The sequence below is a fragment of the Anomalospiza imberbis genome, chromosome 12, assembly GCF_031753505.1.
Source record: "Anomalospiza imberbis isolate Cuckoo-Finch-1a 21T00152 chromosome 12, ASM3175350v1, whole genome shotgun sequence".
NCBI lineage: Eukaryota > Metazoa > Chordata > Aves > Passeriformes > Viduidae > Anomalospiza > Anomalospiza imberbis.
Genome location: NC_089692.1, coordinates 14,964,135 through 14,991,133, shown reverse-complemented (window position 1 = coordinate 14,991,133; position 26,999 = coordinate 14,964,135). Strand labels below are relative to the sequence as shown.

At 57.1% G+C, this 26,999-nt stretch overlaps 2 protein-coding genes across 12 annotated transcripts in view; both read right to left on the bottom strand.

The window, feature by feature from the left end:
• WWOX (WW domain containing oxidoreductase) overlaps nt 1–2,637 on the bottom strand; it is a 485,118-nt gene extending 482,481 nt beyond the window's left edge. For 7 of the 8 annotated variants that reach the window (XM_068203073.1, XM_068203074.1, XM_068203075.1 and 4 more), the window contains exons 1-2: nt 2,479–2,637; nt 206–270 (exon numbers count right to left, since the gene is read on the bottom strand). In XM_068203073.1, the coding sequence (XP_068059174.1) occupies nt 206–270; nt 2,479–2,585 (172 nt within the window). In that variant the 5' untranslated portion in view covers nt 2,586–2,637. The remainder of the gene's footprint in view (nt 1–205; nt 271–2,478) is intronic. The other variant, XM_068203081.1, reaches the window with a different exon arrangement.
• A 4,732-nt stretch (nt 2,638–7,369) lies between these two features.
• Nucleotides 7,370–24,231, bottom strand: NDRG4 (NDRG family member 4). 4 transcript variants are annotated; one of them, XM_068203068.1, is made up of 17 exons: nt 24,086–24,231; nt 20,240–20,331; nt 19,737–19,781; nt 13,590–13,695; nt 12,260–12,380; nt 11,934–11,996; nt 11,678–11,738; nt 11,296–11,382; nt 11,143–11,199; nt 10,701–10,804; nt 10,095–10,151; nt 9,947–9,998; nt 9,314–9,361; nt 9,037–9,072; nt 8,787–8,838; nt 8,215–8,253; nt 7,370–7,605 (listed from the first exon to the last, which is right to left on the bottom strand). In XM_068203068.1, exons 1-17 carry the CDS (start codon nt 24,120–24,122, stop codon nt 7,451–7,453), a joined length of 1,212 nt encoding a protein of 403 aa, XP_068059169.1. In that variant the 5' UTR covers nt 24,123–24,231; the 3' UTR covers nt 7,370–7,450. The 4 variants fall into 4 exon arrangements, with proteins under 4 accessions (XP_068059169.1, XP_068059170.1, XP_068059171.1 ...); XM_068203069.1 differs by lacking the exon at nt 8,215–8,253 and having other exon boundaries at nt 24,086–24,229; XM_068203070.1 differs by lacking the exons at nt 19,737–19,781; nt 20,240–20,331; nt 24,086–24,231 and adding an exon at nt 15,874–16,056.
• Nucleotides 24,232–26,999: the final 2,768 nt, after the last annotated feature.

Sequence of the window (26,999 nt, the reverse complement as noted above, 5' to 3'; positions counted from 1 at the left end):
TGTGGAGCAATACAGGAAAGCCATAAATCTGCAAAGTGATCACTCAACATACAATCACAGAGGTATAACCCCACTGGAATCAGCCACATTCTACAAACTCAGAATCAGCAACAACTCCAATATCAAAATGAGATCACTTGGAGTTTGTGGAGGAACCAGGTGTTTGTAAAATAATGTCAGTTCATTACAAAAGCTTAACACAAACCTCCTGCAACACGTTTCCTCTTCCCAGACTTAGGATGTTCCCACTGTGTTTTTTCTTCTAGGTGGCTGCAGGAAAAGAAAGAAAAAGTTTAAGATTTTTTAAAATTGCCTAATAATTTTTCTGATGTAACCCAAAATATCCCCACAGTTCTGAAAGTAATTAACCAGAGAGCACAGGAGTCATTAAAAATTCAAATAAATGTTTGACTTCCAATCCAAGTTTTGTTGCTTATGAGAAGAAAAAAAAAAAAAACATAAAAGTTCACTTAAAAATAACATTAACAGACTCAGAAGACACCTCAAAAAGATGATGATCCTTGGCAGGAGTAAGGAGGAAAGAAGCAAGAAAATTTATCACCAGCTAGTAATACTAGTATTAGAAAGTCTTCAAATTACAAAAGCACCTTTTTAAAACACCTGCCTAACAATATTGATTTGTAGAGTATAATATATGTAAATTGGATTGCTACAAGCAATTGTAGCTTTGGACAGAGAAGTTTATCCAAAGACCTTGACTAGCAGGATATTTATTTAATATACATAACAATGGTATCCCATATTTTCTTCCAATTCAGAGACTTTATTCATTTAAATCCACAGCAGAATCAAAATACTCCATTGTAAAATTTTCTGCACTATAGACTAATAAGTAAAGTGATGTGCACATAAACAAGGTCTTAAAATAACCAAAGTGCTGAATTGAGTTGGACATTAACATCTCATCTTTCATTGAGTATTTTTAAATAACAACCAAGCTTTAGGAATCAGGCAGGGATGAACTGAGTGCCCAAATTGATAGCTGTCCAAGTGTGAAATAAAGAGCGACAACAGCAATAAATAACACACAAATAACTACAAAAAACTACAAAAAACCTAGAGGCCCAACAGCAATTCACACACAACATAAGCAACTTTCCCTCCTTACAGCAAGCCCACAGTGACAGCTCATGGTATTGTAGGGATCACAGCTGGGGACCTGAGACTAAACAAGTGCACATGTGTGACCTGAAAATAGGAGATACTTAACCAAATTACAGCAGCCTGACAAACAAATGCTGCCCACCTGTGTGCACACCTAACTGATCACAAATACCTCTAAAAGCCTTCAAACAAAATAATCTTATTCCAGCTAGAAGGTCATATTGGTGATGAGGTTTAAAGTAAATTCCCAGAATATGCAGAAAAAAACCCCACATACAGAGTGTATATTTAAAGGCACCAACAGTGCAACACCTCTTCACATCCAATATATTTTTAGACACACTGAGCAAGATTTTCGGACATTAAAGATATATTATGTAATGTTGTTAAACTGAACCAGTCCAGTTTCACAAGAGTTCAGAAACTGACCTGTTGAACTGACTGTGTAACAATTATGCTCAATAACACCTTGTTATTTTATAGGTTTGTTACGTTCACCAAGTGATTCCTTCCTGACAGGGCTTTTGGAGTCAAAGGAAACATATAAGCAATTGACCTAAGAAAAACAAACGCCGAGAGAAACTGCAGTGTTAACAAAGCGTGGATAAACTAAAGCATTCTGTCCAGTGTTTATAAGAGCAGAACCTGGGAGGACAAGGCGAAGTCACCACCAGTGAGACTGAACCATACTTTCCCACCTTTTTGTGGAAGGGAATAACTCTTGTAGCTTTGAACAGACGGAGGGAGGACCCAAGATGAGCGTGGCTACAGAAACCACACAAGAGGAGAGAGTGTATAAACACACATTCTGCTGAGTTAGCTCGTCCTGCGGCTCGCTCCCTTTGTAACCTGGGAGGATGGAATCGCGTCCAGCGGCACGGGCAGCAGGTGCTAAATGCAATTCTTCATCTCTTGCCCAAGGTGTACTGAAGGGCTGGGGAACGGCATGCACAGCGTTTAACTTTCCATCGCACCTGCTTCTCCTCTGCTCCCACAAAGAAGAAACTGACCAACCTGCAGTGTTGTGTAAGCCTTAACCAGAACGCATAAAGCTCGCCCACGGAGCCCTGAGGGGCACCGAAACGGCTCCGGGCCGCTCCCACGAGCGGCCCCGCCATCGCTCCCAGGCGGGGCAGGTGCCGGCGGCTCGGCACCGCTCCGCAGCGCGGCTGCGGCCGCCACAGCCTTCGGAGCCCGTCCCGCACACCCAGCCCAGCGCTCCGCGGAGCCGGGCGGGCATCGCACACGGACCCCGCGTCCCCGCTCCCGCCCCGCACCGACGGGCGGCTCTGCGGACGCTGCCGCGGGGCGGTCAGGGCGCTCCCGGCGGGCTCGCCCCGCTCCTGCCCTTACTTAGCGTAGTAAACCCAGCCGTCCTTGGTGGTGCGCTCCTCCCAGCCCGGCGGCAGCTCCTCCTCGCTGTCCGTGTCCTCCAGCCCCGCGTACTTGAGCGCGGCCATGGGCTCGGCGCGGCCCCGCTCCGCTCCGCTCCGCTCCGCCGGAGCGCCCCGCTTCCGCCCGGCCCCGCGGCACCATGGGAGCTGTAGTTCCCGCCGCAGCGCCCGGTGCGGCGGGGACGCTGCGGTCACCGAGGGGATGGACACGGCAAGGCGGCCCGGCTGAGCGCGGAGCAGGGCTCGCAGGGGTTTAGACCGCTCTGCTCAGCCCCAGTGAGGCACATCTGGAGTGCTCTGTCCAGCTCTGGGATCTCCAGCACAAGGGAGACGAGGAGCTAGCGGACAGGGTTCGCGGAGGCCGCGGAGATGATGAGGGGTCTGGAGCAGCTCGGATGAGGAGGGACCGCGGGGGCTGGGCGCGTTTAGTCTGGAGAAGAGAAGACTGAGAGGAGACCTCATCAATGCATAGAAATGTCTCAAAGATTGGTGCCAAGGGAATGGTCCAAGGCTTTTTTCTGTCGTGCCCAGCAGTGGGACGAGGGGCAATGGCCATAAACTAAAAGACAAGTTCCACCTCAACATGAGGAAGAGCTTCTTTCCATGGAGAGTGGCAGAGCTCTGGAATAGCTGTCCAGGGAGGTGGACATTCAAAACACAACTGGACATGTTCCTGTGCCACCTGCTGCAGGTGACTCTGCCTTGGAAGGGGGATTGGACTGGATGATCTGCCAAGGCGCCTTCCCATCTGAGCAGTTTGGTGATTTTCAGGGCATTGGGTGCTTCCAGCCCTCTGTTTTCAGAGCAGTGAATACACCAAGGCCCTGGGAAGCAGTGGAAAATGAACTGTTCTTTAAGCTTCCTGCCCTTAGCTGTCCCCACCTCATCTCGGGGATGAGACTCTTCCTCACCAGTGAGGGATCCTTGCTGAGGAAGGCCTGGCTGGAGAGAAGTACCTGGCTGTGCTAACACCCACCTGGGACCTTGCAGGTAGCTTCACCTGCTCGGAGGGACAAACACAGTCACCTTTGCCAAGGCTGGCTCACCTGGGAACACAGCACAGTCAGCTGCAAAGGCTGAGGCATTCAGGGAGTTGGCAGAAACCTGCAGTGACCCTGTCCTGGCAGCTGAAGCCCTCTCCCCTGTGCAGCTGTGACAGATGGAGGGGGAATGGCTGCCACCATTGCTCAGCTGCTTCTGATTCTCAGACCCGTGTGCTGTCATGTTCCTGTCTGTTTACATAACCAAACCCAACAGCCAGCGGTTGTAACAGCGCTGTTGTCCTTTGGTGGGGTGTTTTAAACAAAAAACAAGGCAAAGGCTGTGCTGGGCAGAGGCTGTGAGCACTTCAGACCGCACCAGGTGGCAGTGCAGCCTCACAGATGCACCGCAGGCTCTAAGTCGAATTTTCATGCACTATTTGAGACAGTGACCTATGTCGTTCCCTCACTCCCCGCTAATGGCATCCATATCTGGCCAGAAAAAACAGCCTGATTTTCTTTCTGCCCTGCTGCTCCCATTGCTTTGCGGGTTCCCCCGAGGGATTACACGTACTAAATGATCGCCTCCTGCTAGAAATAAAAACTCGTGCATCATCAACAGCCTGTTCTCATGCGAGTATTACTGGCAGTATTAAAAAAAGCTGTAACTATACTTTTTTGGGTAAATATATGGGAAGGGAAGCTTCAGTGACACACTTGCTTCTGGTCCAAGAAGAGGTAACTGAATGCTGAGATGGGACAGGTCCCAGGAAAATAGATTATTTAATCTGAAGTACAAAAAAAGAGTTTTAATCTAGCAGTAGTATTGTAGGGATATGGAGTCGTTAGTTTTCTTCCTGTTGCAGTCTGTCAGTGTTCAGCATCTAGCACTCCATGAATTGCATTCAGTGGGAATGTGGAAATCATTTGTCTGACATCCTATCCCAGCCATGTGTACAGCAGAAAGTCTGCATTATGCCCTGGATGAATACAGCAGCATTTCTGCATTTCAGTGATAATGGTGTGTGCAGTGTACCCCATCCCCCCCACGTGAAGCTCACCCTGGGACCAAAGCAGCCAAGAAAGGCTCCTGGGCTGCCTGCCCACACCTCAGCTCAGCCTCGGCCCTTTGCATTCCCCCCACATGTCCAGGCTTTCTGTGCCTACCCTGGCCAACCATGAGTGCTTACTATACAGCCACAGTGTCTCCATGCTTTGGCTCTGGGCCCCTCTGCAGGGACTGGGACCAGTCTGGAGTGACCCAGCACAAGGCAGACACTGACAAACTCAAGCAGGGACAAGGACTAGGATGTAGGGAGAGGATCCTTCCCAGGCAGGACTTCATGCACTGGGAAAGGGCTATGGCCTGGGACACTCAGACCTTGATGGGGAGACAAACAGGGGCCCTGGCAGTGGACAGGGAAGCTGAGTTTTCCCAAGGACCCTGCTCATCCCGAGTTGTGCAGTCACAGATCTTTTCTTCCCCAGTGGACACTCCTTGGATCCAACCTCATTGGGCTACAACTAGCAGCTTTCCAGCTTCCATCCACTCCTTACATACAGGGCAGCCTGCCTATGGCTACCCCGAAGCCAAAGCAGCCCACAGCTTTCCCCCATGTGCACCCTGGGGTCCTGTGGGCATCACTAGTGGGGCTGGTGGCCAAGGTGTGTCCCCCTTGTCCTCCGTGCCTGCCAGGTCTCTGCAGGCAGGTCCCAGGTGGGCTCAGACCCATTTCTCTGCAGCATGTTGTAAAGAGCACAGCAGGTTCTTAACATCTTTATTAGTTAGTTGGTTTATTTCCAACACAGTAACTCCTCTCTACAGCAACAGGTTAGTTAAATCCGGTTTACATATTGCTGTCTCATGAGTGCTGCGGCCTCGATGCCGCTGTGACAAAACCAGGCTGCACTCAGACAGGAAAACATGTTAAATTCCGCTGTGACTGGGAAAAAAAGGAAAACCAACAAAAATCAAAAGAACAAACCACCAGGGAAAACCAAACCAACCAACCAAACCAAGGTGAGGAACTGAAGGCGAGCACGACCACACCACCTCCAGGGAAACCACACGGCACTGCTTGGACAAGAATGCAAGGAGGAGTGAACCCAAAAAGGTCAGGGATTGGGCAAACCCTTATATATATATTATGTATAGGTATTTATATATATATATATCATCTGGAAGGACACGCTGAGAAAACAAGAGATCGCAGCGGTATCTACCGTAAAAAGGAGCTACGTAGCTTTCAGAGTCACACCAAGAAGGAAGCACACAGCAGAACAAAGTGGGGGACAAAGGGGCACACTGGTGTTTTGGGGTGGCCTTTTACTATGGGAGGGTTTGGGTGGGGCACGGGTCTCAGGGCCAAAGGCCCTCATACACCCGCTGGGAGCCCCAGGAGCTCTGTGCCCTTCACTGGGGAGCAGGGATGGGGTCTGAGGGTAGAATGCTCTTGTGGGGCTGGGTGGGACCTGCTTCCACCCAGCGGGCTGGTTCTGCTCGCCCAGGCGGTGGCACCTGGTGGATTCCCTGCTCAGGTCCCCCATGCACCACCTACAGAGACCTGAGCACCCATCACCAGAGGCAGGGCCATCCTTACCTGTGCCTCACAGCACGCCCAGGAGAGGCTGGGCACGGCTGCTCCGGCAACAGAGGCTGGGTGGCCATCATTGGGGCTATGCAATGACAGGGGTCTCCGTGCTGAGTGCGAGAGGCAAGAGCCACCTGGAGTTGGTGGTCAGAGGGGGCCCCACGGCCCGGGGGGAGCCAAGCCCTTGAGAGACGCCCCGCTCAGCGCGCAGGCAAAATGCTGGAGGTGGGGTGTGGATCTGGGGAGCCACGGTGGGTCTGGCCAACTGTGTGGGCAAAGCCAGAGCATGGAGTGTTCCCCACACCCCATAGGTCACCCCACAGCGTCAGCACCTTGTGGTGAGGCACCCTGTGGGGCAGAGGGTGCTGAGGGCTCCCCAGCACAGCGGGGGAAGTGTCTCATCTTATTGCTAATGGCTCCTCGGTGATGACACCCACAGGTTGTGGCAAAACTTGAGGTGGGATTTGCTGTGTGACATCCCCTAAAACAGTGGCCTCTGGACCCTGGCAGGCTCAGCCCAAGAGCTGGGAGTGGAACTGACAGCGTGGCAGGGGCCAAGCCAGCCAATTCCCCCATCCCCAGTGCATTTCTGGTGGCAGATGGTAATTGTCCTTCTTGCAACAAGGGACGAAGGAAGTGCCACCACCAGTGAGGGCATGGACAGAGGCAGGGGGACACTCATGCCACCCTCCTGCCCTTACAGCTTCTGGAGTAGGGCTGACCTCTCTTCACTTGCCCCAGGGCAGCCCTCAGGGTACATGACCAGGGCATAGGGACAGTTTGGGATGTGATTTCTCACAAGGCTCAGCCAGCTCTGGGGTAGCAAGTCCTGGGTGTGCTGGGGGATCCCGTGCTAGCTCTCCCTAGATAGGGCCATTGGGGAGAAATGAAAACTGCATCCCTAGGAACAAACCAGTGACCTCCCAGTAAGTGCTGCTCCCTGTTCCCGTCTTCCTTTTGGTCAGCCATCAGTTGAACTTGAGAGACCAACCTACCTCCTGTGTCCTCTCCATGTGCTGTCCCATCCCATCATCCCATCCCAACATCCTGTCCCCATCTCACCACCCTGACCCTGCTACCCCATCCTGGCCCTGTCCCCCTGCCACCCACCCTCCCAAGCCGGGGCCAAGCCAGTGCTAGGGAGGGTGAGGACCAGTGCAGAACCATGTGTGACTGCTGGATGAAGCCCCTCTCCTTCTCCTGTACCAGACAAGGGGATGAGGCCAACGGCAAAGAAGACAAATTGACCCCGAAGAAGCGAGGGCCCTGGTGGAGGATGTCCACGGGGCGGGTGGGTGCTGGCGGGATGCTGACGGATGGGAGATGGCTCTGAAGGAGACGTCGGCAGCGGGCGTGGACCTCAGCACGATACCTCCATGGTGTGGTTGATCTGCCCCATGGCCTCGGTGCTCTCCGAGTGGGTGCAGGCACGTGGGCGGGTGCCATCCACGGAGCTGGCACTGGTGAGGGAGGCCGTGCGGGAGCGTGCCAGGCGGGTCATGCTGGCAGATGGCACTGCACGGGCACAGAGAGATGGCCGGGGTGCTCAGATCCCTCTGAAAACCTGAGGGACTGAGCCAACATTGCCACCAGCCCCGCTCCCTGATGCGACTGAGCCTGGGCACAAGCTTGCAGCAGCGGTGCTGTGACAACATGAGCAGCTCCAGGTAAGGGACAGCAGGGCAGGGCTGCTCTGGGCAGGCTGAACACCAGGCTCACTCCTGGGCATGCAACCTCTGGGCATCAGGCAGTGGGAACCCCTGATGACCAATGCTCCAGGAAAGGAGTGAGCTGGGTCAGAGCTGCCCTGGCTGGCCAGGGTGTGCAGGGAAGGTGGCACCCTCCCCCAGCCAGGATGGCCAGTGGGCACAGCTCCTGGCTCACCTGGAAGAGGGTATAGTGGGCACTGCCGAGACTGTGCCTGCATGGAGGGGGAATTCTCTGAATGCCATTTATCAGCCCCCAGCCCTGGCATGTGTTGCCATCTCAGGCAAAGCAGAGCAAGGCAGTGGGAATCTGGCTGGGAATGGCCAGTCCTGCACCCAGGCTGCTCCCAAAGGTGCCCAGGCAGCTGGAGGGCACAGGCCAGGCAGGCACCATGCAGCAGCGGGCACTGAGCGGTACCTGTGCCTCCACTCAGCCTCCGATCCTTCAGGTGGGTGACTGGCAGGGGCAGGAGAAGGGCAGGGAGGGCAGAGAGAGAGTGTCAGCCCTGTCAGCCACTCCGCTGGGCCAGGAGCCCCTGCCAGCCTACGTGTGCCTGCACACAGAGCTGTCCCTGTGCACACAGACTGCACACACACACACACACACACACACATGTGCAACAGACTTGCAAACACACACAAACACGTGCACGTGGACTTTTACAAGCATGCACACACAGGTATAAACACACACTCACACTGGTCTTAAACTGTGCACACACACATGCACAGACTTCTGCACGTGAGCTCTGCTTGTCTTTGTTGCACACACACAGCCCCTGCTCGTGCATGCCCACACACACACACGTGCACACCAACACAGGGAGCCTGACACACACATATGTACACACAGAGCCCCTGTACACACCTCTGTGTGCACACAGAGCCTGTACACCCCACACCCCTGTGGAAATACAGACAGACAGACCTGCAGCAGGACACACGCACACACAGACCCACACCAGCCCCACACCCAGTCCCAGCACTCACTGTAGCCCATGCCTTGCAGGAAGTACTTGAAGGCTTCGGTCAGTTTGCCTGGCTGTAGGGAGAGAGCAGGGTGAGCTGAGCTGAGGCAGCACTGAGGCTGAGATCCCCTCTCAGACCAGAGCAGCTTCTGGCAGCCCCAGTGTGAGACCCCTATGCCCTCATCAGTCCATCCCAGCTAGCCAAGGACAGCATCAGTGCATGTCTCAGGGCCCAGTATGCCCAGGTAACTGGGGAAATTGTGAGGGCTCACCTGTGTGACCTGGGGCAGCCCACCGGAGTCAGCCATCTGCAAAGAGAAGGTCCTGCTTAGTTTGGGAGGGTGCCTGTACTGCCCACCATCCCCCTGTACCCGCTGGCAGGATGCCACTGCTGGGGTCACCCTGCTCTCCCCATACACCCCCAGTTCCAAGGGCCATGATGGACCTGGAATGGAGAGATGGGGACACCCTGTAACCCTGGGGAAGAAGGTAATGGGGCACTTCATAGGCAGCAGGAACCACCCTACTGCCCCTTGCCACCAGCCCTACCTTCAGGAATGTGGTGTTGGTAGGATCCAGCTTGGAGTTACACTCCACCTGCAGGCAAGAGAGATGATATTAGCACCCTAGGAAGCCAGGAGCCAAGAAGAAGTTTTCCACATGTACCACCACTGGCCCACTGGAATTTGCCATTCCAGCTGGCAAATCCCACCCCAGCCAGGAGCAGACAGGGCACTAAGTGAGCCGTGACCCCACAGAACCACCATCCCTGCCATGGGACAGAGGGGACTTTGCTTCTATCAGTCTGGGCAAGGGCAGGCACTGGAACGGGAGGCGAGGGGGACTGGTGAGGCATTCTGTGTCACACGTGTGTACATGCACACAAGTGTGCCAGCAGTCGTGTGGGTGCAGGTGGCCAAGCAGAGATGTGCCCGTGTGCTGACACATCCGAGCGTGCACAGTGTGAGCACATCTCAGCATATGAAGAAGGGGAAGTTTTCCAGGTGTGGCAACCATGCACAGCTGCATGTGCACAGGTGCCCACACGAGCAGGCAGGTCTGCACACGAGCAAGCTCCCACCCCCAGGAGCTGCCGTGTGTCTGAGCAGGCAGTGAACATGTGCGTGCCCGTGCGTGGGCATCGCCCACCTGCCACCCTGCAGGCAGTGCCCCAGCACTCACCACCCCCTCCTCAGCAGGCGCGTTGTCTCCGACCACCAGCATCACAGGGCAGCTGGAAGTGAGAGGAGAAAGGAGCCTGGTCAGGGTTTGGTCAGAGTGAATTCCACTGCCCCGGGACCCCTCTATGACTCGCCAGCGCGACTCTTACCGCAGCGTCTTGGCGTTGGGCACAGTCCCAGGCCGGTTGATGTCCAGGTCCCTGCGGCTGGAGAAAGAAGAGAAGGAGAAAGGCCAGTGTGAGCTCATGGGCAGGTGCCACCACTGATGCCATAGCACAAGAATCAGGCCACTGTCAGCCCCAAGAAGCCACACACAGCCCCACTGTCCCGGCACCTTGGGCATGGAGGATGCCATGGCCATCTCTGCCACAGCCCAAGCAGAGCCTGTGCCATAGGATGCAGCACCCAGCAGAGTGGCAGGGCTCCCAACCCCCTGCATGCATGGGACAGCATCTCTGCCCCCTTTTCCGGGGGGTGCCAGCACCCAGTGCAGGAGGAGACGTGGGAATGTGTACTCGTGGCAGTGGGCTCTGGGACATGGTAAGGCTTTGCTCAGGTACCATCACTCCCACATCCCCATCCAGCAGTGGCAGACAGCTTTGCACTGCTGCCTGCATGCACTGGAGAGTGATGACAGCACCCAACAGGGGTCTGTGTTCTCACAGTGGCCTCAGAGCCACCCACCAGCACTGCAGCCCCTCACCCTAGCACAGACAGGGATGCAGCCCTGCAGTGGGACTGCCTGGAGCACTCACCCATTGTACATGTTGAGGAAGAGCTGGAGGTTGAACTGGTTCACCACACTGCCGATCTGCTGCCGGTAACTCTGCACCAGCTCCGTGTTGTTCATCAGCTCCTCCTGTGCCAGTAGGGGATGGAGGTCAGGGCGGGTGCTGGGGACACACCCTGCTCCCCAAGTCCTGCCCATGCCGTGCCAGCCAGCACGGATGAGAAGGGGGATGCTGGGCAGTGCAGCTGGGCACAGTGGTGCTGCACGCAGCACACCCAGGCAGGACATGGACACAGGTCACACACTCATCAAGGTTAAGCCTCAGACCAGGCAGGGCTTGACTGACCCCAACCCTGTATATGGGACACAGTGGCACTGTGGCAGGTGGCAGGGCACTGCCCGGGTGACCCAGCTGGGATGCTGGGCTGGGGGCTGGTGGCAGGGGCTGGAGGATGCACAGCCCTTACCTGGCTGAACAGGTGGGACAGGACAATGTCCGGCAGCGTGCTGGTGAGGCCGGAGAGCTGCGGAGGGAGCACAGGGAGTTACTGCACTGCCGTGGCTGCCTCCTGCCCCAGGAAGCCGCCAGGACTGGGAGGAGGGGTCGGGGCCCTGCCCACCTTGGCAGCTGCCCAGTCAATCCAGCCTTTGCCGTTGGGGTCGATGTTCATAAGGACCAACCCTTCGACCAGGTCAGGGAAGATGAGCTGCAGTGAGCAAGAGGGGAGAGGCTCAGAGGGGAGGGGAGATGTGCCCTGGGCAGTCCCCCATGAGAGCCACTGCACAGGCATCACACAGAGCTGATGTGACCCTGTCCTGGGAGCAACAGGAGACCTGTGCCCAGCCTTGGCACTGCTGTGCTGGGTCCCCCAACCCCCCAAGAGCCTTTGCAGCAACAGAGACTGCCTGGAGGTATCGGCTCCTGCTCTTCCCCATGTCTAGCCCTGGACTGACAGAAGGTACAAGCAACTCAAGGCCAGCCCATCCCAGCCCCAGGCTCACCGCAAACTTGGCCAGCACGTAGGCTCCTGCCCCAACACCGATCCCGATCACATACTTGAACCTGGAAATATGGAGAGGTCCATATGAGGGACAGCGGGCTCCAACACGTTCCCTGGGACACCCCTCCACCTACAGCAAGAAGACTTGCAGGATGCCAGCTAACAGGGACAACTCCCCCAGCCCCAAATCCTTGTCTTCTGTCCATCTCCCTGCCCAGGACCCTCAGCCAGCAGCTGTGGGAGAGAGGCTGACTCACCCGAAATGCTGCACCACGCTGGGTAACATAGCAGCCAGCTGGTCCATGGATGGATACTGGTACCTGTGGCACAGGGAGGCACAGGATGGTGGTTATGGAACCTGTTCAGAGCAGAGTGTCTGGGACAGGGCAGCTGGGCTGCCTGAAATGGGCAGGGAAATGCCACCCACCCTCAAACCACCTACTGTGGGCCAGTCGTCTGCCACAGGCTTTGGCACAGTTTGGAAAAACCCACAGGCAGGGCACAAGTGCCAGGCAGCAACCAAACAAGGGGCAGGGAAGTGACACCCCAGCAGGTACAGTGAGCCCCTGCAGATGACACCTACCCCTGAGGGAACTGTGAGGCTCCTGCCTGCTGTCCCGGTGCGTCCACGTGGCACACCACAAAGTGCTTCGTGATCTCCTGCATGTCCTCGTAGTTGAAGAAGGTGTTGAAACAAAGCTTGTCTGTCAAAGGGCAGGTATCAGAGACCAAACACCCTGACACTGGGGCCTGGTGGGCCAGGGGAGCATGGACAGCAGGTGCCCACTCTCACACTGCCCTTCATCCAGGAGGTGACATGCCACCAAAACCATCCCATCCCCTTCCCTCCAGGCTCCTTGTCCTCCCAGCAGAGACCACAACTACTGTTAGCAAGGGCTGCATCCCTACAGGTATCAGGAGGCATGGGGACGGACAGACACAGCCAGGAGAATGAGGAGTCCAGGATGACCTCATTGGGGAGCCTCAGAAGGATGGGACTGAGGGATGCAGAGCTCAGGACTGCAAGACCACCCAGTGGGCAGCAGGATTAGCAGCCTGGGGTATTAGCCCTGTCCAAAATCCCCAGAAAGGGCTCAAGCAAACACAGGATTTGAGGAACAGCTGCAAATCTCCCTGCTTGGAAAGAGTCAAAGAAACATCCCCAGCTGTGGACAAGACCCCACCATTGCAGTGGGATACAGACACTGCCAGGGCTTGGAGGGGGTCCTGTCGCATGGCATCAGTGTTGGGACATCCCTCCCACAACATGGGGTGAGGCAGGTTGTAAGGCCCATTGCAGCCAGCATGACGTGTACCTGAACAGCCAGAGCTGCTGCAATGGTGACACAGCTCATGTGGCATGTCAGTGACTCAGCCTCAGCCGCCAGCGGAGCGGGAGATGCTTCTCCCCACTCAGGGAATTGGGCATCCTGGCTCAGCTGAGGGCACAGCCCGGGACAGGGCTCTGGGCTGCAGGTTTAGGGCTGCAGGCTGACAGAAAGTGCAGCATCTCCACATCAGAGCCCCTGCTCAGGGTCCCTCCTTCCCTGCTATTCTCTGTCTCTTTTGTCCCCCACTCTGCCCTGCTGCCAGCTGGGTTCATGCTCCGAATACCAACGGGCTGGCAGTGGCAGTGAGGACCAGCCCAGCATCCCCCATGTCCCATCCCTGCCTGCTGTGGGCAGGCAGGCAGCCAGCACCAGGGTGGCCAAGCGCTCCTGGCTGTGCCTGGCCTGGACTTTGTGTCCAGCTGAGCATCCAAACTCCCCTAGTGCTTTCAGATGCCTGGGGGGACCCAATGCAGCCATGGGTGGAGGCAAAGGAGCTGAGCCAGGGGTGATGTCCTGGCACCCCGAGGAGCCTGGGGCTCAACCCTGCCTGCCCTGCATGCCCAGCCCAGGAGCAGCACTCACGGTTGAGGCCCACATCATGGTAGGTCAGGATGGCTGGGCGGTTCCCCTTGGGAGAGCCCCGGATGACCACGTGCAGCAGCCCGTAGGGGGTCTCAATGTCGTGTTCCTGGGGAAGAGCAGAGATGGGGTGATGCCCACCTGCCCTAACGCATTCTTTCATCCTCTCCTGCCCTGCCATCACACCTTTCCCTGCTGCTTCCCCAAAAGGCTGGGTCCCATGGGAAGAAACGGGAAAGAGGAGCAGCTGTCCCAGGAAAAAAACAGCTCTGGGCATTCCAGAGGGGGTAGAAAACAGGACAAATCATGAGGGAAGGGGAAGGGGAAGGGGAAGGGGAAGGGGAAGGGGAAGGGGAAGGGGAAACTCTGGATAGGATCATAGGATGTAGGATTGGACATGTGTATCATGGCATGGGATCACAGGATGGTATCAAGGGATGGATCCAAGAGGGCTTGACAGAGAAGGATAATAGGATGGGACAGGTGGACCACAACACAGAAAAGGAGATCTTCAAGGGCTTGAGACTGAGAAAATTTTGGCAACAGGGTAGGGTTTCACAGCATGGCCCAGTTGGGCACAAATTCCATGTATCTGGGACAAACAGACAGAGGTCAGACCCTGGACAGCACTCCAGGAAATACTGCAACCTGATCCCAAAATTACAAGTCAAGTAACTTTAAAACCCCTGGTCTGAAATGATAGTATGATAGTGCCCCTACAAAAACTACCCTGTGCCTCAGTTTCCCTGTCTAGGAGAGCTCCTTTCCTTCCACATCCTGGCCCTTGCTCCCAGCCAGCACAGGAAACTGAGCCCAGGTGCTCCCCAAGAACAAGGGACCAGAGGTTCCCTCCAGATGCCTGTGCCCACTAGCCAGTCCAGCAGCAGTGGTCCCGAGGCTGGGATCTGCTGGATACAGGGGCAGCATGTGCTGAGCAGGGCAGGGCAGGGCATGGTGGCAGGGTGCCCAAGCATCACGGTCCTCGCTGCTGGCACTGGCAGCCCCATGGCTGGGCTGGTGGGAGGGGAGCAGGTACGTGGAGGCTCACGCGGGTTACACACCACCAAGGACTCTGAAGGACATGGGCCTGGGTGGGAGGAACCACCTGGGGACAGGGTCTCCTCACTGCAGTGCTTCTCCTCACTGAGACCTGCTGTTCCTGGGGGAACACAGTGACCAAAAGCAGATCCAGGGCTCTGTGGAGACATCTCTTCACACCCAAGGGCACCCTGACCCCATCCCTCATCCACAGCTGTCCCTCCATCCCCTGCAGCTGCATCAGGCAGAAGTGCATGAGCAGTGACATGCCTCTGCAACAACAGATTGGGACACTGAGGCAGAGGAAGGGCCTGGCCCAAGGTCATAGAGCAGGAGGCTTCCATGTGGTCTGGTCCTGGGCACAGGGCTGCCTCCTTGCCATCACCATCCCTGTGGTCCCATCACATCCCCAACAGCTCAGCTTTCAATCCTACCCCAAAATCGCCTGCCCAAGGTAGCAGATCCAGCCTCAGCACTGCTCCTTCCTGCCCACCACCCTCCACCAAGCCAGACACATCCTGCCCGTGGTGCAGCCTCTGCAGCACCGCTGGCTACCACAGCCCTGCTCTTTGCCGCAGGGATGCTCACTGGGGGAAGAGGCTTGGGATGCAGGGGATGCATGCAGCAAGGAGAGAGGGGCACAGACAACCCACAGAAAGGAGAGAGGGTCACAGACAACCCACAGAAAGGAGAGAGGGTCACAGACAACCCACAGTCCCAGCGAGGAAGGACATGGGGGTCTCAGCACCCATAGGCGTCTGACAGCCCATCCTTGCCCAGGCTACCTGCTCACCGCTGCAGTGCTCCCACCTCACTCACCCCCTCTGCACCAGCCTGTTGCCATCACCGCAGAGGCCAGAAAACAACTGAGGGCTTGCTTCAAAACAGCCAGAGACCCTCTCCCTCTGCAGCTCAGGGGGTGGGCAAGGGGCAGTGTGCCCCCGTCAGCACACAGCCCCAGCCCGGGCCACAGCTGCTCACCCTCAGCCTCGGCACAGCACCTCTGCCGGCCTCGGGGAGGACACGCTCAAGGACAATGCGTCCCCAAAACCTGCAGCACATCAGGGATGCGGCAGCAGGGCTGGGGGAAGGAAGGGCTCCCCAGCAGTGAGTCCTCCCTGCCCCAATGCCTGCCTGACCCACGCCGAGCCCTGCTGGCTGCAAAGGCCCAGCCTGGGCAAGCAGGAGAGACGGTGGGGCAAAACACCAGGGGAGGGAGGGCAGCGAGCACGGGAACGGCGGTACCTACCCCATCCCAGCACTCCGGCATGGTGAGGAACTGGGCGGACGAGGATGCTCAGGCAGTGTGGGCCAAGCTGGAGGTCCGGGTGTGGGGCACAGTAACGCAGCGGCCGGGGCGAAGCTGAGCTCTGCGCTGGCTCAGCCCCTCGCCTCGATTTATAGCGGAGCCCCAGCCCTGCGCTAAGCCCTCCCTCGCCCTTCCCCCTCGGCAGGTTTGGCCTCCATTGCAGGCGAGCGCCGCGATAGAGCCAGCACTCAGCCATTGGCTGCCGCGGGAATTATTCATGCTCCAATTGGCCCCAAATACCCTTGTTTATGAAGAAAAAACGCCTGGCACCGTGCGGTACCTTCTCCATCTTCCCTCTTTCGGCAGACGGAGACAGGCGGGGTGTCTGGACTCGCATCCCGTGGAGCAGCCCCAGCACGGTCAGGGCAGTGCTCGCTGTGCCCACTGCACGCACCTGGCTGCAGCCCCGCACGAACACACAGCCCGCAGCCGCCCAGGCCAAGGCCCTGCAGCCATGCCCGGGCAGGGCAGCGCACACACAGCCACAGATGGACACGGGCACACGCTAAAAAACAGGAGAAGGACACGGCAGGCGTGCTGTGCCACGTGCGCGAGACCACGCGTGTACCCGCACAGAACTCGTACCAACACTCGGGCAAATCCCTGTCTGCCAGGGGAAAAACTCGAAAAATTAACACCATACCCACACCGAAGCACATGCAGCCCACAAAATGCTTGTGGCGTACCCCCAGGCCAGGCCCTGTGTGTGACAGTACCTGGAGCACACCGGCTGCATCCTCCTCCCGTGTGCTCCGCATGGATGCCACAGCCATCACTAATGCTGGTGGATGCACAGCGAGCTGCACACCTGCAGAACCTTGTACAGGTGTGCACAGAGGGGCACACACATGTGCACATGTAAACACTGCCCAGACACCTGTGTCACCTCACCCAGCAGCACACTCGTCCCACCTGCTGCAGCAATATGGCACGCAGGGCATGTGCAGGGTTTAGGCCTGACCTGGGCTCCCTCAGTGGCAGGCAAATGAAGCAGGAGGAGGGACAATCCAGCAGCTCCAAGGGGCTGGATCATGTCCCTGGACTGACACATGCTGTGTGCATGCACACACATGTGAGCATTCCCATGTGCATATGTGTGCAGGCAGATGATTCCTTCCCTGATTCCGACAAGGCCTCTTACCACCACAGCCCCAAAAACCCCCCAGCAGTCTGTGGGTGCCCTCCCCTTGCACCCTGCCTGCCCCTGCCCAGCCCAGCACCACTGCCCAGCTTGGCATGATGGGCACAAAGCTGGGCAATTGTGGATGGAGAAGGAGTCCCACAGTCCCTTCACTGCCTTTCAGGAACCCACTGAAAGCCATGTCCTACAAACAAGTCAGAGCCGCACAGCCAGAAGGTCTGGATGTGGGAGAAAGGACAGACAGGCAGAGGGATGACATTCACACTGCCTCCACCAGAGAGGCTTTACTCTGCACTGCTTTGTCCCATGGGGATCTCAGACCCAGGCCTGGAAAGAGGCATCTCTGCAAATGAAGGACCAAGTGTGATGGGGAATCCCAGCTCCCAGGTGGTTCCTGGCACTCCAGGTGCCATTTTTGGTTTCCCCAGCCCTGGTGCCTGTAGAGACAAAGACCGTGACAGCCGTGGACAGCCCCCAGAAAAAAACAAGAGACAGTCCCCAGAAAAACAAGAGATGCAGAGGGACAAAAAAAAGACAGGAAGTGGTTAACAGAAGACAGAAGGGGTAGGAGAGCCAGGGTGAATGCAAAAGGGCTTCAGGGAGATGGGAGGGCTGAGCAAGACTGACTTTGCTGGAGTAGCATCAAATGTTATTGCCACTGCCCTGGCTACTAGTCCACTTGCCAGGCAGGTGGCCCAGACCTGCTGCAGGATCCAGGGCACCCAGGTCCCAGGGCACCTTCCTCCAGCTCTCCTGCACCTTGGCTTATGTCTCAAGGGCTTTACTTTGGCTGGTGGCCGAAGTGGGGGCTCCCCAGGCCCCCCACTGCCCCAGCCACGCCTGAGCATCCCATCCATGACTGGCTCTAGAGAGGAGCAGATGGACAGTGAAGAGTTAAGCTGGGGGCTGGATTGGATTATCCCAAGGAGGTGAGCCTAGAAAATTGGGTAAGATCTCCACAAGGCATGGCAGGCGACCCCCAGTCTTTGCACTGGACCAACTTGCAAATGTAAGAGTGGAGAAAAGGAGGTGGCTGCCCTGGCATAGCCCAGGAAACTCAGCCCATCCCTGCCCTAAGGCTCTTGGAGGGAGACCAAGAGGTTGAAGGGTCTGGCTGGCTTGGGAAAAGCTGCCTTGATTGTTGCCCAATTCCTTTTTTAGGTCCTGAGGGCATGGAGGTTCATCCCTGTGGCATTTGCTGTTCAGAACTGCTCCACTTGGGCACCACCGGGGACACAGTTCAGTGCCACTGTGGGCCAACCCCTGAAATACACAACAATTGTCGTGGGAGGGTCATTGCTCTTTAATATCCCCTGTGTGCCAACCAAGCCCTGCCCCAGCACAGCTGAGCCAGAGCCATACTGGTGCCTCTGGTGCTACTGAGAGCTCTGGGCAGCCTGGCACTGCCACCCCCCTCCCCTCCTTGCCTCTCTCTCCCTACTCTCTCTCTCTCTGCTGACACCAGGAGGTTTGGTTTCCCCTTCAGTGGCCAACAGAAGCCCTGAGCAAGCAGAGAAAGGAGCAGCCCAGCCCTGCACACCCTGCTGCTCCCAGCCCCAGCACCTCACCAGCTTTGGAGCTGCTGGGGAGGGCACCATTTAAATTATTTTGTGGCTTTTGAGAGGGCCATCAGATATGTCCCACCCTGTGAACCACAGCACCCAGCACCCAGCACCCTGCCAAAGGCCTTGCTCCCTTACCAGCTGCACCCTCCCACCCACATGGGTGACAGACACTGAGTGGGCCAGCCCCAAAATTCTGGGCCTGCTAAAACAGGGACCTGTGCTCCCCTGCCCTTATCCCAGGATGAATGAATTCCACATGTATTTTGTCCTTACAGGTGCTGTTGTTTCAGTGCCATACCTGCAAGGGCTCAGCCATGACCACCCGAGCCCACTCTCCCTATAGTCCCACTGCTGGCAAAGTGGCAGTACACAACCTGAAATTGTGTGACAATCATTGGTGTCCCCTGGCAGGGGAACACTTTGGAGAGGAACAGGCAGCACTACCCACTACTCTCCCTCCCCACAACCCTGGTCCCCACAGAGGGAGCCTGGTGCAGGATGAGCCTTGGCAGAGGTGTGAGAGGGATGCAGACCAACGTGGGAGCCAGGCATGAGCTGAGCTCCCATGAGTGCCGGAGCTGTATCATGGGGCTCCTCTGGAGAGCAGAAATGGAGGTACAAGATGGGCAGGTGCCAGCCAAGGGAGCAGAGGGGCCCTGCTCTCCAAGAGAGGTGGGTGGTATAGGGGCAGTGCCCCAGCCCTCCAAAGGAGAAAGAGGCTTTCAAACATTCTTATGTAAGCAGGGAGCTGGCATTGCCTGGGAAACCATTACCATGGCAATGGTACAGGGGCTGGAAAAGCAGCTCAGCCTTCCTGAGAAGAAATTGCCTGTTTTAAAGGTTTTGTCCCCAGCCCATGGCCAAGTGCCCACCAGCCACATCTGAGCGCCAGCACAGAGATGCCTGGCATCATCCCCCTGTCCCCTTCTGACAAGGACCACGATGGATGTGCAGCCTCATGCACGGACACTGACCAGGCACTGCACCCCATGAAAAAAGGGACAGCAACACCCCTGAGTCCACTCAGTGCCCCCCAGCCTTCCCCAGGCACAGGGGTAAACCCGGGGGTGGGCAGCACCTCCCATGGCTGGTCCTACCTTCCAGTCTGTGTCCACAGTGGAGAGGAAGACATCCGAGTTCTCCTGGGATGAGAAGGAGCCATTAGGGACAGAGACACCCCTCACTTCTGCAGCACCCTCCCGCCCAGCTCACAAAGCCCCCGACACCACAGGCACCATCCCCGGGGCTGCAGGGGACACAATGCCCACACGTGTGCACACACACACCCCTCCACAACAGCTGCACACACATGCATGTGTTACCTGCATGTATGCACATATAGGTGTGTGGGAGCATGATGTGCAACCTCTGCACACGCATCCATCATCCCAGCAGACCTCACCCGTGCTCAGCCACCCGGGCTCATCATTGCGAGCACGCACACACTGAGGGGCACAAACGTGCACCCCAAACCAGCACACACTCACAGAGTACCACACATATGGCCAGTACCAGCACACAACCCCTCCACCCTTCCCAGCCTCCTGTGTCCTGGTGCCCTACATGCAGGAGCCAGAGCCAGCGTGGTCACCAAACTCACCAGCTCAGCGTCCTGTCCCCGCAGCAGCGGCTTCTCCTCGGTGAAGCGCAGCTCGTGGAGCCCTGCCATGGTCATCTCCTGCAGCAGCAGCCCTGACCGGGGCAAGGGACATGTCAGGGCAGGTCCTTTCCTTGGTCCTCTTTGCCCCAGCCCTCCAGAGCTTCACGGATCTCCCTCCCATAGGGATGGGACTCAAATCAGCTTCACTCCACCCATCTGCTCTGGGCACTTGGTGCTTCAGCTTGTCCAGGGGCTGCAGTGAGCCCCTCTGCTGGGAGTTGGCAGCAGGCACAGAGCAGACAGTGCCTAGATGAGCTCAGCTCCTAGCCAGGTCCAGTTCTCCTGGTTAAGGACAAACCTATCTCCAGGGCATGATCTTGGGCAAACTGAGGGGCCAACTTCATCTGTCCATGCTGGTCACCTCAGTAAGCACCCAACGCAGAGCAAGAACATCCAAATTTTCATCACAGCTTTCAGCATCAGTCAAAGATAGAAAATCCAAATTTTTGGCCAGTTTTAGGCTGCAGATAGGTATGGATGGGACAGAGGGAGATCTCCCTGCACAGGCAGAATGAGGGGTGATGTTTCTCAGCCATGCTGGGAGGCAGAGGGATGTTCCAAGCAGAAAGAGAACAGAGAGACAGCCTGAAGTTTGTACAGCAATGATGGAAGAAATCCAAATGTGAAGCCTTTGCTCCCAAAGTCTTCTCCTTGCCTGTGAATCAGGTGCTGGCCCGTTGATACCTCAGCCCCACAGCTTGGAGGGACAGACCTCTCCATAGAGCCATCACTCAGCAGCGGTGTGAGACTGGGTGCTGCTGACCTCAACCAACACTGGCATCTCCAAAAACACCCCCAGGCACAAGCTCAGCTCAGAGAGCAAAAGAGAGCAAGGAGATGAGCAGCTGGCTGCACACAGAAGGTGAAAGACATGAGGACACAGGGAACAGTCCAGGCTCCCCTGTGTTTGAATGGGATGGGTACCTGGCAAATCCCAGTGCCAGGGGATTATCTGCACTCAAGCAGGATCCAGACCTCAGGCATTGCCTCTGCAGCCTCTGTTTTCACCCTTTCCACAAGACCAAGCCTTCAGACAAGCTGTTGCTTCTCCAAATGAGCCAGCACTGATCCCACATCCACCCAGCTGTCTCCCCTCTGTGCAATCTCCCTGGACATAACGGGGATGCTCCGGGCTGTATGAGCACCGCAGCAGACATGGACCCGCTCCTCCTCACAGCCTCAGCCGAGCCTGCTTTACACTTTGTCCACCTCCAAACCTAGATCACTCCAGGCTGACAACGTGGGAAGGCCAAGAAATGCCACAAATATTGCAAAGCCACCAGGAATACAGGAGCTGGTCATAAACTGCTCTCCAAAGTCGGGTTTTGCTCCTCCGACCGGGTTTTCCATTCAAAACTCAAGCAGGCTGTGCCACCTGCCTGCTTCCTGCAAACACGACACTTTGCCTTGCTCCTTGGGAGCCATCCAACAATCCAGAACTGTTTGGAGGGAGAAACACCACTGCAAAGCCTCTCGAGATTCCCAGGGCACTCAGTACCAGGAGTCTCTGTGTCACCCCTGCCCAGAGAGTCCAACCAGGGTGGGGGATGTGGAGAGGTGCCATCAGCCCCATGGAGAGGCACAAGTGAGGGGCGCACTGCTCCAGGCTGGGCTGTGCTGCTGGGGAGATGGCTCTGTGCACAGGGGCAGCCCTGGCCCGCAGCCCACCAGCACAGCCGAGCCAACACAGCCTGCAGAGCCACCAACCGAGCAACCCCACAACCCCAAGGGAAAAACCAGGAGAAAAAATCAGCCTCACCAATAGCTGGGTCTGGAGGAGAGCAGAAGCGTCCCACGCTGAGCACACCAACCCACCGTGTGGCCACGGCCCCAGGGTGGCTGGGAACAGCACTTAGTGTATGGTGAATGCCTTTATTAATTACAGCCTGCAGCTAATTTGGGAGGGAGGGAGGGTGGCTGAGCCATGAGGAAAGGCCCCGTGACCTTGTTTGCGCAGTGGGGGCAAAGCTGGCTCAGGAGGGACGTGGCAGAGCCCTGCCCCAACCAGCATCCCCTGCACAGTCTCCTAAAGTGGTGCTGAGTGTGGGAATAGAGCAGGGATCAGTAAGCAGGGTCACAGCCGTGCTGCCACCTGTCCTGGGTGCTCTGCATCCCATGCCACCCCACAGGAGCCCACGTCCCTCCTCAGCAGTGTAGCTGTGGGGCTGTGGGCAGTCTCACCCAGCCCCACTGGGCCACTGTTGATGTGGAGGGCTGGTGAGGAAGCCACAGCTCCAGGTCTCCTAGCCAAAATAACTTGGCTCCCATCTTCTGCTGTGGTAATGTGCCCAGCAACGAGCCCTTTTCCTTGCAGCTCACCCCAATGCTCCCCAACAAGCACCCATTCCCAGGGCACCACCCCAAACACACCCATCTCTGCTCCCACTCTGCCTTCCCAGTGCGGTGCCACAGTTTCCTCAGCACAGCCAGGACATGTCTCTTCCCTAATTCCCAATCAGTTCCAAACCCAGCAGGACATAAGTGCTGTGTATGGGACTAGTGCTCTGTCCCACCAGGGCTCTGGCACTGTGTATATAGATGGGACAGGAACAGCCACATTGGCTTACTTTCCCCAGGGATCTGCAGCCCACTGCTGGCTAACTGGAGGAGAACCAGCTTGTAGCATCATCATCATCATCATCATCATTATTATTATTATTATTATTGTTATTGTTATTGTTATTGTTGTTATTATTATTATATCATGATCACGACAAGGCTGTAAGCTTCATTTCACACTTGGGAGCGTGTTTGGTCTCAGGGCAGGGATCCCTCAGATGTTGCCTCAGTCTCGCAGGAGTCCCCACACTGACTACCTGCGTACTGCCCTGGCACGGATGTGGTGCCCACAGGATGTTGGCACGGATACCTCGGCCTGACTGAGCAGCATGCAACAAACAGGCAGACAAATCAGCAGAAGTGAGGGCTGGTCCCTGCCAGGCAGTGAAGCCAAGGCAGCCTTCAGTGAGGCTGGGAGAGGGAGGAAGGGAACTTGCAGCTCAGTCTGAGCCACGGCCGTGTGCCCACAGCATTGCCCCCCGAGCAGGACCGATGGGGGAGCACGATGGGGTGAAGGAAAACCCCGGTGTGACACAGTCTGGGCCACATCCTGCTCCACCGGTGCAGGAGGAACAGCCACAGCTTTCTCTGAACCCGTGAGGGACACAGGTCTGCACCCCAGCAGCCCCCACAAACCAGCCTAACAGTGTGGTCCGGCTGAGGGCTGCAGGACCGGGCAGCCACACCACGGGAGCCGCCAGGCCGGGGGACACGGTGCCACTGAAGCAGGGGCTGAGCAGCGCAGGGTCTGGGGGTGGCGGTGGCAGCAGGGGGGCTTTGTGAGGGCTCAGGCTGTCTCGCAGTGGCTGTTGCTAAGAGCAGCCTCCTTCCCAGCCCAGCGCATTCGTCGGGGCAGCCGGGAGACTCCCAGGGGAGGCTGGCTGAGGAGCAGGGAGGCACCGCAGGGATGCTCCAGCAATCCCCCCTGGCACCCCCACCCCCGGCTGTCTGCTGGCCGGCCCTCTTTGCCAGGAGCTGCCGACTCCATTTCCCCTTCCCCGGCACCCCCGGGCTGGGCTTTCCCCGCTGCAGCAAGGCATCACCTCCCGGACTCCGAAAAGGACCCGGCCCCGGCACCCACACCTGCGGGAGCGAAGGCAGGCGGGGGTGGGGGCAGCTCCATCTCCTCGGCAGGGGCTGAGGGGCTGAAGGTTCTCGCCACCCCCGGCCCCATCGCCCCTCCTCGTTTCACAGCCCCCGTTCCCGGCACGGGCGACCGGGCCGTACCTGTCAGGAGCTCGATCTTGTGCCGGAGCACCTTCATGCCGGGGCGGCGGGTCCCGGCGGGCGGGCGGGCTGAGGGGGCGGCGGCGGCCCCGGCGCGGGGGGCGAGCGGAGCCGGTGCCGGTGCCGGAGCCGGTGCGAGGTGCGCGGGGCGGCGCAGGGGCTGGGCTGGGCACGGCCCCGCCGGCCGGATCCTCCTCCCCTCGCCGGGGCCGGAGGGGAGGGACGGGGCCGGGATCGGGAACGGGGGCACCAGGAGAACAGCGGTGCTGAGGGAGGCGGGAGCGAACGGGAGATGGAGACTGCGGGGGTTACGCGGAGCGTGCAGCTCTGGGGGCTGCGGGGGGTTGCACGGGGCATGGAGGCTGCCGAGGGCATCACCCTGTAGGGAACCATTTCGGTCCCAGTGTGGGACAGTGATGACCAATAGGTCCAACAGGTCCCTGTGGTCGTGGAGTCCCAGAAGCAGGGGACAGCGGCAGCCCCAGGTATGGACCATGCACAAGGGGACTGGGTCTCCCTGAGAGCAGGGGAAGGTGATAATCAAGGTGCTCGAGGAGGATCTGGGACAAGAGGGGACCTGTGCACAACAATGGTACCTGGAACACAGCCATTGGTGGCCAAGGGATGTAGGGAGTCCTGGAGAGTGGGGCCATGAAGGACAAAGGGCTTGGGAGTATCCAGGAACAAAAACACGGAATACAAGGGACCTGACGGTCCTCTAGGGCATGGGAATGTAGGTTGCCTTGAGCATAGGATGGTCCCCATCAAGGTTGCCAGGCGGTTTCAGGATAAGAAGGACCTGTGCAATGAAGGTCCCCACAGCAGGGCCACAATGGTCTGGGGCTGTGAGGGGATGGGGATTGTGACAGTCAAGAAGGATCACCCAAGAGTGGAGGCTGTGACTGGGATCATGACGACCCCATGCACACACTGATGCTGGTGGTGTAAGGTGGCAGCTGTTTGGGGCAGAGCAGGAGGTGGTGAATCACTTGAATTCTCCTGAATTGGGAGGGCCTTGGCCTGCCCCAGAGCAAGGGCTGAATCCTGCTTGTCTCCACACTTGACAAGCTCATCCTGCCAGTGTTCCTTCCTCTGTACTTCTCTGATAACACTTTAACTGATTTTTTTCCCACAGCTAGGGATGTAACAGCCTCCACTCCCATGCTGCCTGAGGCAACTGCACAAGACATACCATCCAAAACTGGCTCTTATCAAAACATGGGGAGCTCCTGAGGACCCCATCACCTCCTCTCAATGGGCTTGGTTCCTCAGCACCTGGGTTGAATCAGGTATCTCAGAGCTCAGCCTCATTGCCCTTCAGCCAGCCACAGTGGCCAACAGACCCCTCTGCTTCAGGGCACCTTTGCCTCCTGGGCCATGGGGTGCCTTGAGAGCAGCCACAGGCAGTCATCCTACAAACAGCTGCTGAGGGGCTGGAGAAATGTCTGCTCATACTGACATTCATCCCTGGTACATCAGTTTTAACAGCTTGTCCCAGGCTTTTTGGATGGCAACCAGATTTCAGCTGATTTCAGCCTCTCCCGCTGAGTCACCACGAGTTCTGCATCCAGGCTGCATTCGCCTTCTCACCTCTAAGAGAGGAAAAGCCCATGATGTCAGGGAGCTCAGGGACTCTTAAATCCCTCAAGTAGGAGCCAGCCCCTCACCTGGCCCTTCAATGGGATCAGATCTTCCCTGCCTTCAGCGCTGCTTTCCCCCCTCTTCTATGGGTCCAGCAGCCAATGGGTTTTCTCTGAACTGGTCAGGGATGAGACAGTGTTGGTTCTGATCTTCCTGATATTGCACACATTTAAACCTCCTCCTCCTCTCCCTTCAGTTGCCAGGGGTTTCTATGGGAATAAATTCTTTTTCATGCTTGGGATTAATCTTCTCCTCAGCAGTCACACCTTCAAGTAGAGGCAGAGGGGGCCAGAACTGCTGAACCCACAGATGCCATTGGTGGCAAGAGGGAGGTGACAGGACCAGAGGCCCTGGGACCTTTCATTTTCCCTGTCTCTGGAAGAAACCTGGAAAGATTTCATGAAAAAGGCAGAAACCATAAAACTCCAACAAAAATGCTCCAGCATGACCCTGCTCCCCCACAAAGTTCTTGTTGCGATGGTGCCATCTCGACCTGGCAGAGGTGAGCTGGGACCCCTAACCCTGTTGCAGGTAGCTCTGCACACCTTGGCCACCCTTCCCACAGTGGCACCCAGCACTGGCAGTGCCACAAGGACCCATCCTGTGATGGGCAGCTGGTGGTGGACAGAGCACACAGCTGCCATCAGCAGAGAGGGATGTAGAGACCAGCAGGGAAGCAGAGGCCTGAATCCAAGCCCTGAGGCAGGGCAGGGTTTGACACACGTCCACAGCTCCAGGCTGCATCTTGTGCTGCACACAGGGCTGATTTGGGGGCAGGAGGAGAAGCAGCCTGGGGCAGATGTGCTGGCTGCCCAGGCTGGCTGTGCAGGGGACCAGCAGGATCAATGTGTATCGAAGGGCTTCATGGGGATCGGGTACCACCCCGAGGCACAGGCAGTCCAGTGATGATGTGCAGAGGAGCCACAGCTAAATTTAGCCACATTTGTGCGTGAGTGTGATGCTTTTATTCTTGCCCTTAAATAAAAACATTGTTTGAAGCCAGTGGCTGCTGGTTCTGCTTTGCTCAGCCCTGGACCTTGGGTGGATTGTTTCAGTCAAGCTATTCAGAGGGAGAAATGAGAATAAGCAGTTGGCGAGACATATCTCAAAGACCTATTTTCAAAAATGCTCAGGAGCCATTTCCCAGAATCCAGCAGTGCACACAAAGCAGTGAGAGTGTGACTTTGGTGGCTGTGGGGATGTGCTGGTGCTGAGGGAGAGGTGTCTTCCAGCTAAAGCTGCTCCATGGGCATGGGATCACATGCTGGAGCCT